At 33.2% G+C, this 15,569-nt stretch overlaps 2 protein-coding genes across 2 annotated transcripts in view; one reads left to right on the top strand and one right to left on the bottom strand.

The window, feature by feature from the left end:
* Positions 1–9,767, top strand: part of LOC129220631 (glutathione peroxidase 3-like) — a 28,217-nt gene extending 18,450 nt beyond the window's left edge. The window contains exon 3 of the mRNA XM_054855061.1: positions 8,959–9,767. Coding sequence (XP_054711036.1) covers positions 8,959–9,159 — 201 coding nt within the window. The 3' untranslated portion in view covers positions 9,160–9,767. The remainder of the gene's footprint in view (positions 1–8,958) is intronic.
* LOC129219925 (zinc finger HIT domain-containing protein 1-like) lies at positions 9,768–13,429 on the bottom strand. The gene has a single exon (XM_054854242.1). It carries the CDS (start codon positions 13,279–13,281, stop codon positions 12,820–12,822), a length of 462 nt encoding a protein of 153 aa, XP_054710217.1. The 5' UTR covers positions 13,282–13,429; the 3' UTR covers positions 9,768–12,819.
* Positions 13,430–15,569: the final 2,140 nt, after the last annotated feature.

Below are 15,569 nucleotides of genomic sequence, written 5' to 3'. Positions count from 1 at the left end.
TTTCTGAGTTACGATTTAATTGTGTCATGTTATGCAAATCATCAACAAAATTCTCACGGATATATGGTGGTAGTTTTCTTTTCAGTTGATTGACAATTATTTCTTTTTACTTATCGAATTCTGTAATCTTACTACCATTTTATTCCACTCATGATAAAAATTGAAAATGGTTTAACTAAAAACGCGAAATCTCGCCATGGCTACTTTGCTCGCCCAATGCCAAAATTATAACCCTAAACAAATTTGGCGATACCTTTCAGCTGAGAATAAAAGAAATAAAGTAAATTCTTTCTCGGTTATTCATTTTGTTCTACGATAATATATTCAAGAAAATATTTTGCATACTCTCCATTCCAACTAAATGCTGCTGTAAAATATGGTAAGTTTAATTAATTTAAGATTAAAAAAACTCCCATATTCTTACAAATTCATACAAAACAATAAAAATTTTTACCTTGTAGAACGTTATCCAAGTTTGTTAATCCAGAATTTTCGCTTTCACCTATTATTAAGGAAATAATGAAAACTAACATTATTTTGAGGAGCTCGAGAATACTACTAAGGGACGAATTAATTTCTGTAGCTGAAAGCAAACTAAGACACATCGATTGCGTTAATAAATACTCAGAATAAACTGCCTGTGTTTACGTCAACAGACACACATGGAACGCAACGTGGCAAAGTTTTAGTTGCATTCGCAGTTTTATAAATCACCGCAAGGTAGCGTATTCGAGCGCTGGAGTTCCGAATTGTTGCATAAATAAAGCTATTTTTATTCGCAAAAAAAAAATCAACACCTCTTGGAGCGATTGGCGTCAAAATTGAACCAAAGCCTGTTTACGTATGGATTCACATATATTCCAAATTTCAACCAGAACGTAACATTACTTCTTGAGATAGGGTACTCACAATGGAAAAAAAGAACGGGCGATTGCGCTACCCCCTTTTTAGCTGTTGACACAAAAATAAAATCAGCTCTTATACCCACTAAGGGCTACTTGCCGATAAATTTTTCTTTCATTCCGTTCATTATTTCTTGAGATACAGCAGTCACAATTGACGACAAAAAACGTTCTATAGCTCAACCCCCCGTTTGAGTTATTGACACTAAAATTGAATCAGCACCTGTTCCTGTTAATGGCAACATATAAACCAAATTTTGTTTGATTCCGCCACTTACTTCCTGAGGAATAGCAAGCACGCGTAACTCAAAAAACGTCTCATTGCTCCACCCCCCTTGGAGGAATTCGCGCAAAAAACCAATGAGCATAAGTTCACATACGGGCACATATGTGTACCAAATTTCGTTCGATTTCATGCGGTAGTTTTTGCTGTAGAGCGGCCACAAAAAACTGGTCACACACAGACGTGACACACATACATACACATACACACACACACAGACAGACAGACATTTTCCAAAAATAGTCGAAATGGACTCAGCACACCTCAAAACGTTCGAATCCGTCGAAATTCGAAAATTTGCACGAATCCAATACTTTCTTCTATATATTAGATATAGAAGAAATTAAATAGAAGTATTGTATTCGTAAAAAAAATTTCACCCAAAAATCGGCCTGAATTTCCATTTTCCTAATCCCCGAATGAATGTTGAGTTTTTTTTTTAAACTCGACCACACGTGGATAAGTGCTCAAGAACGTACAGACACGCGAAATATCCATTTTGACGATTCCGGAGTTAATTACAACGAGTTTTCATCCCGTGACGTCTGTATGTGCGTATGTATGTCGCATAATTCAAGAACGGTATGTCCTAGAAAGTTGAAATTTTGTACGTAGACTCCTAGGGGTCTAGATGTGCACCTCCCCTTTTGGTTGCATTCGAGTGTTTCTAAAGGAGTCTTTTGCCTCTTTTTTGGGGGAAATCATAGTAACTTTCGATGTAAACTCGAGTGGTGTTACGATTTGGCGGACACTTGGCGATATATCGTCAGTCTTCTGGCACCAAGTTTTGTCGCCAATTTGGCACAAATTTGGCGACTTTTTATTTTTAAATCTGGTTTCAATTTGGCCACTGTTGGTGATATTTAGAGGGTAAACTATTGAATCACACTAAAATTGCCAATAATAGGGAAATGACATTAAATTGGAGTAATAGGAAGTCATGTGATGCACACATCAGCTCGTTTTTTCCGAATTTAAATATCTGTACCTCAGAGCCAGAGGAACGTAAGTCACATTATAATAGACAGAAGAGAGAAAAAACTTTTTTCTGGCGCATGCAAAGGATATGACGCACTCTTTTAACCCTAGTAAAAAATTGAAAAGATTTTTTTTTTTTTTTTTTTTTTTTTTTTAAATTGCATTCACATGGTTCGATGCAAAATATGCTTCTACATACAAAGCACTAATAAACAGAAAATCGCAATTTTTGGACTTGCGTCTTTCTGGCTCTGAGGTACAGATATTAAATAACTTATTTTACATTAAAATATAATCTTGCGTCATGAAATGCCGAGTTTTGTAACTTAAAAGCGTCTGATTCAAAAACGTAGATCCTGGATTGCGCTTTAGTCTCTTCAGTATAATGAACTCTTCACGAGTGGCGGTCAAATTTCAACAGCAGATATTGGTTGAATAAATAAATAAACGAAATAAGAAAAGAATAAATTAAAGATTGTTTTGATAGACATAGTTTTGAAGAGAAGACTGCTTCTTTCTTAAACACTCTTTTCGAAACACCCATATGTCTTTAAACTGGTTTTTAAAAAGAAGTATATTGTTGCATTTACATAATATCCCGGAAAATCGCTAGCATTCCTTCACACTGCTGAGGCACAACTCATCTCGACCTTGAAAACTTCCATAAAAAATATTGATATTATCTTTAACAGGGTGATACATATCGTAGAAACAGGTTTATATCTATCTTTGGTTTTTATTCTTGAAGCTAAAGATACGATGCAGATTAGAACATTTTGCTTTCATTTTGCGTCATGCATGATTGTTTAAAGACAAATCGACAGTTGTTCATTATTCTAGATTATTTTGCTTGAGTAGATGGTTCAACAGTTTTTATTATTCTACGACTTACGTATTGCAGTTTCCTTGTTTTCTCAAATAGTCTTGTATTCAAAAGAACTCTTCATTTAAACCAGTAAGTCAATTGCTTATATGCATACTGGAATAATTTCATTTCCTAACAACAGCTAGTGGTGGTGCGACATTGATATCTATGTATTTTATCGATGTAGTAATTTTGAACATAGATGTCGTATCTCTAACGTCTATGTACCGCAAACACGGGCTACTTTGGCCCACATTTTGGAACTTCTATTTTTTTCTCTAATTTTAAAAACTATTCCTATTTCTGAACTGTGGAAACTTTTTTACACATCTAAAGCACTCTTAATTTGATTTTTGACTTGTTACCATTTTGTTTCATCTGGGACAATGTTTGCCCTTACTTGTAAGTTACTTTTGCCTAAAATGGTTTTTTCTATTTAAAATCGTTGTATAACTAATTTTGGACAGTCAAAGAAAAACGTATGTTCATGCGTAATTCTGTTTTTTGAAAGAAAAGTACATTTTACAAGAAATTTGAGTCATATGCATAGTTGTTTTAAAGAAAATGAAAAATTTAAAAAAATCTGTGCAGGCCTTGTTATTGTGTCACAAATTGTCGACGGAGAACAGTCATCTTTTCATTTGTTTAGGAGGTTGAATATTTTTTTTTAAACATGCCACCATTTGTACAAAGGATCCTTAATTTTCGGCCACTTCCAAAACTTGCTGGTGGCGCTCTATGCTTTCAACATTAGCAACTTCTCTCACATCAACAACTATATCCCTGGAAACATCAGCCCATTCCATTCTAAAACAACAAATTCTCTAAACTTTCCAACAAATTTAACGAAATTTGTAAGAAATAGATGATGTCGATAGACTTCTAGACCTTTTGCAACTTTTAGTTCCTCTTCATCTTCCCAAATAAATGATATTTAACCGAGCCCTGACGAATTGAGGCAATCATCTCTCTGTTCAGAAGTTAAGTTTTTTTTCTTGTGTTTCTCCTGTCTAGAGTTTTACTTTCAACTATTCTTTTCCAAATCTCTGTGACGGAAATTTTCAAGTTTTTATGATGGGTCAAAGTAGGCCGTATTTTTTAGGCGAGGAGATGTGTTGTTATCGTAAAATTTTTAAATAAAAACCTTGACATGGATAAGAAATATAAAACTATACTACAACGTAAAGTATTAAACAGTGCTCATAAATAAGTACTTAGCGAAATAGCGTAGCAGATGTGGAACTGTTTCAACATGTAAAAGTTTGAGAGGTTATAAAGACACACGGTAGCACAAGTAACACAAAACCACTAATGTTTCCTCTTGAGGAGAGTTGCCGAACTCCTTGGTCATTATACAGTGGCTCCCAAAAGTGTTCGTACACTTTGAAATTTTTTAGTAAAACCAAAATAACTCAAAACTGAATTCGAATATCAAGTCCAATATTTTTTTCACATCATTCCTATGTCATTCTAAATATAACCCATTGGTTTTTTTCAAAATATTGATGGATCTTCTTTTTGAAATGAGTCAGAAAACGAAGAGACAGAGAAATAACACGCCACAAAAGTCATCGTACACTTAAATATTTTCGAATAAATTCATGATTAAAATTATCATATGCCGTTTTATTAATATTTTTGCATTGTATTGATCCTTATAAGTCATTTGGCTTTAATTTTTGGTTTATTTATTTCATAATATATTGCTTATTACTGTAAAATAGCTGGTATTCGTAAAAAACCGCAAACGCCATTCAAAATTTGAATTCTTTTCCCACAGTAGTGGTAAATTGCCTTGAATACGGATGGTACGGATAAAACCCTGTAGTTTTTTCAAAATATTGACGGATCTTCTTTTTGAAATGGGTCAAAAAACAAAGAGACAAAGAAATAATTCGCCACAGAAAAGTAATCGTACACTCAAATATTTTCAAATAAATTCAGGATTAAAATTATCATATGTTGTTTTTTTATTATTATTATTCTTGCATTGTGTTAACCCTTAAATGTCATTTGGCTTCTTAGTGATTTGTTTACTCATTCCTTAATATTGTGCTTATTACTTTAAAATGGCTGGTATTCATAAAAAACCAAAAACACCATTCGAAATTTGAATTTTTTCCTCACAGTAGCGGTAAATTGACTTGAAATGTCTCTAAATTAGTTAATTTATTCCATTCCATTGTAAAGTGTTTGATAAAATGCTTTAAAGAAAAGAATCGGCCGAAAACAAGGCAAGAAAAGGTCAACTGACAAAGTTGACAAAGCGTGATCAGAGATATACGGTTAAAAAATTTGAAAAATACACATTTGAGTGCTGTAAAAGTTTTTGCAAAGTTGAATGAAAATTTTTATTAATTTTCACCTGAAATTTTGCCCCAAGTTCTCTGATTAGCTGGATTAAATAGGACCTCTTCCCGCAGAAATTTTCTTGGCCGTGCGAAAAACAGAAAGCTTACGCTTTTCGTCGCAAAATCAATGATAAATAAGCTCCAAACGTTTTGGAATTAGGTCTTACTTACAGATAAAAATGAATTCTACATTTTTGGTTAAATTGTTGTATAAATGTAAGTAGGAGAAAAAATTAGGAACTTAATCTTAAGAACTTAGTTGGATCAGTTAATCAGGACTGTGAAGGTGTTTTAGTGTGAGGGTGCATATCAGCATCAGAACTTGGTAGTTTGTAATTTTTTCATGAAATAATAAATCATGCTGTTCCTTTAAATATTTTAAAAACCAATTTTGAACTCTTAGCCAAAAATTTGGTTATTGGAAACAACTTTGTTTTTTATCAAGATAACGATAAGCACACGGTTTTCAACGTTTGCGTCTAGTGCCTCGAAAATCGTCCTAAAATTTAGAAAATACCCCCTCAATCTCCAGATTGTAACTTAATGTAACGTATTTAGAGATATCTGGAGGCTAGATTACGAAAATAGGGCTTTAAAACAAAAATAGAGCTAGAAATAGTAATACTCGAAGGGTGGTATAACACTGACTCGGAAATTACGCTAAAGAAAGAATGAAATCTATTCCCAGATGTTTAAAAGGTGTTATGAATACTGTATGATATTCTACTAGTTAATAACTTATTCAAAAGTTAGATTAGTCAATAATGTATAGACATTTTATAAAGTGTACGAAGACTTTTGTGAGATAAAATTTCCGGCACTTTTCCGTTTTTGATTTTTCAAAAATTAAGTTTTAATATTTTTTAAACTTTTCATGCAGTTTTGTTAAAAATTGATCATAGATCTTATAATCAAATACCTATTCCGAAATATTAATTCTAACCAATTATTTGGGGCCTATTTGGTTGAAAGTCGTAGGTGTACGAAGACTTTTGGGAGCCACTGTATGTTATAACTCAATGGTCTTGGTACACATCAGTGCATGCTTGGGTAGGCTTGTCAGACGTCCCGATTTGACAGGGACAGTCCCGGTTTTTAGACAAAATCCCGGTGTCCTGGCTGGTTTACTTCACGTCCCGGAGAAAGATAAATTTGATTACAAATGACCAAAAAAGTTATAAAATTAACAGTGAAGGATTATTTTGGATATGTTAGTAATTATCCAAATTATAGCCCCTGTTCCTAAGGGGCCCCAAATTACTTGAAGAATTATGCATAAAATTGCAATTATACGAAAAATACACACATTTTGAACATAATTGTTTACAAATGAATTTTTAATTGGGAAAAAAACTTCTTTAAAGGAGAATTTTTATTCATTCTGCCAATAGCGAATTAACCATGTCACAACTTAAAGAGGCCCCGAAGAAAGTTCATAAATGCACAAGATAAATTTTTAGGGCTCGACCGATGGCATTTTTTGGCCGATGGGTCGATGCCGATTGTTCAAAGATGGCCAATGGCCGATGCTGTTTGCCGATGGCAAAAAAAAAAAAAAAAAAAAACCTATGAATTCTGATTTTTTTTTTAAAATTCAAATTATGTTTTTCGCAATCACGAGTTGCAACGCAGGACCCTATCTCATTGGAGTTATTGTTTCTAGAAACTGCTCCTGTGCCCCTAAACCTGCCCGTTTTCCTGGGCGGTTACGTGTGTATAGTGGTGTGTGAGTGCAGTGCAGTCCGAAGAGCTGACAGCGCCCGGAGCGAAAGTTTCATGCCCTCCCTCCCCTATACGCAAAAATAAATAAATAAATAAATAAAATAAAGTTAGTTATTACATCAATGCATAATATGCGCGAACGTGTCACACTTAAATTTTTTTACATATTAATGAACAGAACAATCAGAGGGCTATGCATAATACAATCTAACACACAAGCAATGAATCTGTTTCTAATATTTGTAAAACATTAATGCCCCAAAAACTTTTCGAAAAATGGAAATAACAAAAATCCAAATTTTTATCTAGTAAAATGTTATTTCACTAGACAAAAAACAAACAATTAAAAATGAATTGGTTATTCATATGGATCAAACTAAGAACATGTATAAATCATTTGCTGGTTATAAATAGAAAATGTATTTATCGAAGTAAATTATATCCAAAATTACATTTCGATCTGGACTCATCCAAAGATTCTTTTCAATAGTTTTTTGGTTTCACTTGTACCAACTTAATATCAGCTGTCATATATGTTAAAAATCAAGATGCTATTCTTTTGAATCAAATATTTGTAAGTTTTAGGGGGAAGCCCACAAATACTCAACAACATCGTAAATCGATCAGAATTTCGTTTTTGGAGCTATTATTTGGAAAAATCATTGGCCCTGATATTACAAAATATGGCCTTATAAATTGCGTTTGAAGATTTGAGTATAAGAATACAGTAGAACCTCGATTATCCGAGCTAATTGGGACCGCTGGTGCCTCGGATGTCGGGAATCTCTGTTAGTAGAAACTTTGTTTGTAATCATATCAGGATCGCAAATTTTTAAACTGTGTTAGTTAAAATACAATAGAATATTTTTAAAAGATGAACATGAAAAATAATGTTTTACAGTCAAAAACTAAAATAGGAAAATAATTTGCAATAAGTTTTAAAACGTCAATCGATTTTTTTTTACAATGCGAATTTAAATATTAACAATTGCCTCTAAAAAACACAAAATATACAGAAATTTTTTTATTTTTAAATTGAAAATTCATCATTTTATTAAATTTACATTATTGTTGTTAAATGTGTTACCATTTTTTTTTTTCAAAAGTCCCGCATTTCTGGCAATAGCTCCCCGGTCACGCAATTTTAAGCAACAACATTTCTATAGGTGTAGTTAGTATCTGTCATCTGCTCTGTGGGTCTTTCTTGTTTCTTAGAAATTAGTTTTCGCAGCAGAAGATCAGGCAGAGAAATAAAACACCTCGTCCTTTTAAGGGCTTACGTATTTAGACAAAAAAAAGAAAAAACTTAATTATCGTCTCGGTTAATCGAAGCTCGGATAATAGAGGTTCTACTGTATTCGTGCAAAGATCTCCATGCAGCCTTTCTTTAATATCACAAGCAATGGGTTTTTTAAACGACACTTACAAAAAATTTAAGACTAATAGCCCTGAATGTAAAAAATTGCTTGAATTTTTTGGACCATATTTTGAACTATTTTCCTGGGAAATGCTCCAGACCCTCCTATCCATAAAATCTTCGAAGTTTGTCTAATGTTTCCTGTTTGAAATTTCAGTTTCGAAAACTTGCAGGGGGAGAAGGAATTGATTTCAATCTATTAAAAAAAATAATCGATCGGAAACAGTCTCTGAGCTCCCTACCCTATCGTCAATAAACATGGCCTATTATCGCGTTTTCAAGGCTAAAATTTAGTTTTTAAAACTAAAAGTTTCAACATTTTGACCTGACACCTTTTTTTCTATCCAATCAAAAAAAAAAAAAAAAAATTTTTTTGCTGTTTTTGGTTTTTTCAATGTGCCTCTTATAGCTTTTTCCTAAACTGAATGTTGTTTTTACAGAAACTTTGTCCACCGACTCGGGACCAATTCTACGATCAGAAAAGATTGTTCTACACTCCAATGAAGACCCGTGACGTACGATGGAACTTCGAGAAGTTTTTAGTTGATCGCCACGGCATGCCCATCATGCGTTATGACCCGTCAACGGAACCCAACGCTATTGCAAGAGACATTGAATATCTCCTCAGCCAAGATACTTAATTTTATGAGCCAAAAGAAATCGCCATTTTATTCCACTTGGATACATATCGCCTCGTAACAAATGTCGTTTATCACTTAAAGGCAGTTTATGGGAAAATGTTGTTCAGTAGCAACAAACTACAGTTAAAAGTATTATTTTAAGACAAAAGTATTTAAGAAGCTAGTTTCATTCCATTAAAAAATGTAAAATGCAGCTTATCTGGATTTGAAAATTAAGCTTATTTTCGAACAGTTAATTTTAAAGTTTTTATACAAAATTGAAACTTGTTTTTAACATCTTTTATAATTCAGTCATGTGTGAATGAATCATTATAAATTTTGTGTACTTTACATATTATATGATTTTGTTTTCCAATTTACGATTTTAATCATCAGTTGTTTTATCTTGATTATGTCATTGGTGGATTAAATCAGCTGAAGTCTTTATCATGAAGGGCAAGCCTTAAACCTTAGGTGGCTTGCTTGGAATAGTTGTTTCCTGTCTTGGTTTTCTAGTGCATTCAACTAAGATAGGGTCAACTAAAAGATTCTAAGGCTGTTTTAAAAAACTACTGGCATATAAATATTTGTATATGACTTCTGATCAAATAAACTGATAAAACAAAACATCTTGAAACCATAATTTTATTTTCCTCAAAGCAATGAACATAAGTACACAAAGCTACCAACATTGTTGACATGAAAAATTTCTCTTTTTACATACACAAAAGGTACAATTTTTTACAAAATGTAAATGCAAAAAAAAAAAAAAAAAACAGTTCAGAAACTTCCATACACTATTTGATAGCGTGGACAATCAACAAATAAATTTAAACAGAATTCATGCAACTCCAAAAATTGTTTCTTTGATTAAAAACAGTTATAAAAATGCAGAGTTTTGCAAAAGCATTTCATTAAAGTGACAGATTGAGTTTACAACAACATATCATAGGTTACTTCAGAAATTTTTTCTTATACTCTAAGAAAATCTACCAATACAAATGAAAACACCGCTTCAAATCAAAAAGAAAATATAACATTTTTAATCCCATCATGTTAACATGAAGCAAGACCAACTGATGTCTATTTTGCATAAGATTTGAAAAATAACAAAAACTGAAGTATTTAAGGTTCAACTTCGTATCTACATGACCGTAGACACTTGATACAGCAGTACCATAAACCGGGGGGACTTGAACTCACGGGAAAAATGTGTTTAAAAACAGTTCCGGTCCTATCAAACTCAATGTATAGACTTCTCCATAACAGGTAGCAGTACTAAGCAGATCTGTTGCACAAAACAAAAAGTTTCTGCTATTCCCTCTTTTTTTTTCAGATAGAGGTTATGATAAGTTGTTTATACAGTTGTTTTTTGTGTCTGTAAACTTTCACATGTAAGTTCCTAGAAGCATCTGATATCATAAAAGTTAACATAGTTTTATGTTTGCATTCTATTTATAAATGAAATAAGTGTTTTAAGGTTTACAGCTCTATATAATTAACACAGTAACTAATATAAGCTAGTAAAAGTGCACTGGTTGCCTTAAAATGGGGCTACTTGAACCCAGCGTTCAAACAGCCCCAAACCACATTTCATCACTAAATTATGTTAAGTAAGGTTTGTAATCTTTTAAAATAAAGAGTTTAGTTAGTATTTATACCCATTTTCTTTGCAGATCTGGGGATAAAAAAGGTCCGAAAAAAAAAACTTCTTGAAGTAGGAAATAATGCGGATTATTAAGAGGAAAAATTACAATTGTGTCCAGATTCAACTAATTCCGGAAAAATGTCTTAGGGAGTGGCACCAGCCCAGTTTGATTTAAGTAAATTAACTATTGAAAGGAAATTAGAAGATCGTTCACAAAACAAACCTGGGCATCCTGTAGTATTTTGTAGCTGGGAAGAGCGGGTATTAAATAATATCGGAAAAAAAATCCGCTTAAGCCCTTTAATTGCGGGGTTTTCATTCTTTCTAATGTTTAAATAATGAGCATTTCAATTGGTTTTAGCTGTAGTTAGATTGTTTCTTTTTGAGAAATTATCTTTGATTAAAAAATGTTTATGTATACGTTGGTTTCATATTAATTTATACAGTCGACGCTCGATATAACGACCATCTCCGTCCCAGAGAAAAAGGTCTTTATAACGAGTGGTCGTTATAAGAGATATAAATTTTAAAAATGTACACCGTCATCATGCATGCCCAAGTAAATGCCCAAATGTTTTTTATCATAGGAATTTTTAGAAAAGTAGTGTGCAAAATATTATGACAGAATATTAAACAAGTTTTAAAGTAGAAAATATAGGGAGGAAAATGTTACACTTTCAGATCTGCTATTACTACTACTACCACAACAATTTCTGAAGATAAAACCAGAAACAGAGGTCTGCCTTTTTAGCAGACGTGATTTTTGCAAAACATTATTTTCCGTTTCAGATATAGGTGATAAATTGTGTTTCTCTTGCTTTCCAAAGAAACATTTAAAAGTCCCCGAGAACCCCAAATCTTTAAAAAATAGTAGATTCAAACACCAAACTACCAATACATCTGTCAACTCCCTTTTCTTAGGAATCTGGAATTTTCTCGATTTTTCCTCCCATTATTTTTTCTGTGCTAGCTGTGGTGAATGGTAATGTCCCCCCACCCCCTCTTAAAGTTGGATTTGACATTGAAAACTTCAGGCAGATGTCCGTAAACAATAATCAATGTCATTTTAAGCTACAAATTTGTTTTATTGGAAAGAACACAAGAAATAGCGTCCGCTGATTCGGTCGCTGTATTGGATTACACGATACAGAACGGTCGTTATAACGAAAGCAAATTAACATAGAGTTTATAGGAACAAAGTTGGGACTTTTACCACTGGTCGTTATAATGGGACGGTCTTTATAATGTGTGGTCGTTATAATGAGCGTCGACTGTATAAATAAGTTGCAATTTATATAAATAGTTTGCTCACTAGAACGTACATTTTGAGTTTATTTTTCAAAATCATTGGTCCTTCTTGATGCCACCACCTGTTTTACAGCTATTTCCAATGGATTTGTAGAGTGGGACCAAAAAGCCCCAGCGTGGGACTACTTGAACCCAATTTTTAAAAATAGAAAAAAATATATAAAGAGTTAAAACTGTTGTTTAAAAACGGTTTTAGGTGATAGCAAAATGTCTGAAAAGTGTTAAAAAAGGTTATCACTTCACATTATAGATTTAATAAAGCATTCAGTGTAAAACTCACAAAAAGTATGAAATTTCTGGTCTAAATAGCTCCACTTTACGGTTACTAATATCCATCATTGAGGTAGTAAGAAGCAAAGGGATGTAACTGCCAAAATTAAACATTTGGAGATAACCAGAACAAATGGTAGGGTAAACCTCTCAGACTGTTTTACAAGTTTCTCAGACAGGTGCTGCTTATACAGCCTGATTTAGAAAAAAAAAATCAATGAAAGCCTTACCTAGGATATTAATTTTAAACGCATTTCACTTGAAACTAAAAGTGCACTTACATCCCTTTGCTTCTTAATGCTTCAATTGAACACACTTGTAGTTGGAACGAAACCCAGAAGAGTTTTGGTTGGTATTCTTGGGAAGAGGGACTTACGACGTTGTTTGACGAAGGTCACTTGTCTTAAGCTTCTTATGTTCCAAACATTTGAGAAGCTTTCGGGTGGCGATATTTGCTACACAGTCCATTTTAAACAACGGGTGTCTCGATGCACTTGGAGACATTTGATACAGCAATACCGAGTGCCACACTGAACGCAAGTGTAGTTGGAACTAAACCCACATACAGCACAGAAGTGCCGTGGTGGGTACTTGGAAGGGGGGACTTTAGCAGTTATGTAGTTGATTTTATCTTTAGTGAAATACTGCTCTTCCTCTTCAAGCAAAGCCGTAAAGTTCTTGCGAAACCGTTGCTTGAATGGCTCAGTCTTCAGTTTCTTCCGTTTTTTGTGCTCCAACGTTTCTTCGAATTTCGGAGCATTTTTATGCATCACTAAATTTGCATGAGGATCATCATGGTAGTTGTCAGCTTCGAGGGCTTCTAGCTGTTTCATGATGCGACGTTTGCGAGCGGCCTCATCTAAAACTTTGCGCTGATTGGCGTCTTTTTGGCGATTCGATTCACGCTTATCTGCCATGGTTCAAGAAGGTTGAAATAGAATAAGATATGTTCAAGAACCTTTCAGTATAAACAGGGGGTATAATTATTTTTCTGCAAGAGGAAATGAGATCATATCCATCAAATCATCAATGCGTGTTTGAAGTACTTCTAGCATATCGGCAGCAATAAATAGATGTGTTTCATCTAAGTCTTCAATTATAAATTTCTTTCTGAAGGCATTAGTTTCATCAAGATGTAAGAGAAATTGTTTCATTGATGCATCACTAAAAATAAAAAAATAAAAAAGTTATAAATGTTGATTACATATCATACTATAAACTTAAAATACAATTTTAAACGAAAGGAGTTAAACCAGAGAGAGAGGGGAAAAAATCCCTTTGATTCTGTTAATAAGAAGATTCTTAAAGGACTAAATTACTGAGTTAATGAATTTGAAGAAGAGAAAAAAATCTTGTTTGTTTCTTAGATAAAAGGTTTGAATCTACCCAGTAGGTCCTAATAGCAAATGACTTCTAACTTCTCAAAAAAAAAAAAAAAAAAAACCTTTCTGAAAAATAACCAAATCAAAAGAAAAATTTTTTTTGTACACATTCTTCTTCATCAAGAGCTCTTTCAAACGAAGTTTAATCAAAATAAATTTGCCTCTAAGTTCGGAATTCATATCTGTACCTTGGAACATGAACAACCCAGGTGAGGGCAGATTTTCAACAAATTAAACTTATGATAGAAATCTGTTCTCAATAAAATGAAAATTCATCAACTTTATTTTTTCATTTTTCAGCCCAAAAGTATAATTTCTTTCCAGTTTTAGAATCTCGAAAGCAACGCTTAGCAAATCAGAGCTAAAAAGACATCAAAACAGATATGCCAAGAGCTTTAATAGGCTCTTAAAAATAAACTGTGCTCCCCCCTCCCGCACACACACACAACTGTTACCCAAACAGTAGTGAAGCAAAGAATCAGGAAGTCAAAATTCCATCAAGACATAAAACTACATATACACACACATAATATGAATATTATGTATACATGGTTCGATCAACTACAAGGTTCAGGTCGCTTGACCGGGTAACTAAACGAGCTGATGTGCGCATCACATGACTTCCTTTTACACCAATTTAATGCTATTTCCCTATTATTGCAATTTTAATGGGATTCTCTCTCTAACTCTTTAAATATCACTAGCAATGGCCACATTGAAAGCAGATTTAAAAAAAATAAAAAAAAATCGCCAAATTTTTCGCCAAGTTGGCGACAAAACTTGGCAACCAAAAGACTGGCGATATATCGCCAAGTGACCGCCAAATTATAACACCACTTGAGTTTGCATCGAAATTAACAATGATTTCCCCCCAAAAAGGTGCAAAAGACCCCTTTAGAAACACCCGAATGCAACCAAAATAGGAGGTGCACAACTAGACCCCACTACGAGTCTATGTACCAAATTTCAACTTTCTAGGACATACCATTTTTGAGTTATGCGAGATACATACGCACATACGCACATACACACATACGCACATACATACAGACGTCACGAGAAAAGTCGTTGTAATTACCTCGGTGATGGTCAAAATGGATATTTCGCGTGTCTATACATTCTTAGGCACTTTTCCGCATGTGGTCGAATCGAAAAAAAACTCAACATTCATTTGGGGGTGAGCAAAATGGAAATTAAGGGCGATTTTTGAGTGAAAATTTTTTCGCGAATACAATACTTCCTTTTTTGTAAAAGGAAGTAAAAAATGCTTTGGCAACTTTTTCTCTCAGAATGGGCGAGTAAAAAAGAATTATGTTACGATATTATAAAATTTTTAATCTAGCAAATTATCACTTTTCCTTTTAAGTTCAAAATACTGAGTAAAGTCATACTTTCTAGTAATATATTAAAAATTTGCACTTCTAAAAATTTAATCACAAAACAGCATTTTCTAATTTTCTTCTGAACCACATGTCACTCACACTCAAAGCAATGTTTTTTGATACATATCTATCTGTATATATATTAAAATAATAAAATAACATGTGTTGTATGTTTGTCTGCCACAAGTCAATCATTAAAAACTTTTCTGAAGAAATCAATTTAGCAATTTAAAATGAGATTTAAAAAAAAAAAGAATATTGTGAGTTCTGCTATGTATAGTGCGGCTGTAATAAGTTGAGCTACGACGATATGGAGATAGATATACATGGATCAATAGTTATAGGGATAGAACCGGTCGCCAAGAGAACCAAACGTCAGCAGCCAACAAAAGACGAAAGAAAAAAGCGACTAAGGAACAGTTTACACGACAGAATAAGTTG

This window comes from Uloborus diversus, chromosome 4, assembly GCF_026930045.1.
Source record: "Uloborus diversus isolate 005 chromosome 4, Udiv.v.3.1, whole genome shotgun sequence".
Lineage (NCBI taxonomy): Eukaryota > Metazoa > Arthropoda > Arachnida > Araneae > Uloboridae > Uloborus > Uloborus diversus.
The sequence above is the reverse complement of the archived record's forward strand: the minus strand, read 5'-3'. Positions and strand labels throughout refer to the sequence as shown.

Coding starts and splice junctions, on each gene's coding strand:
- LOC129219925 (XM_054854242.1), bottom strand. CDS start 13,281: ATGGCAGATAAGCGTGAATCGAATCGCCAAAAAGACGCCAATCAGCGC.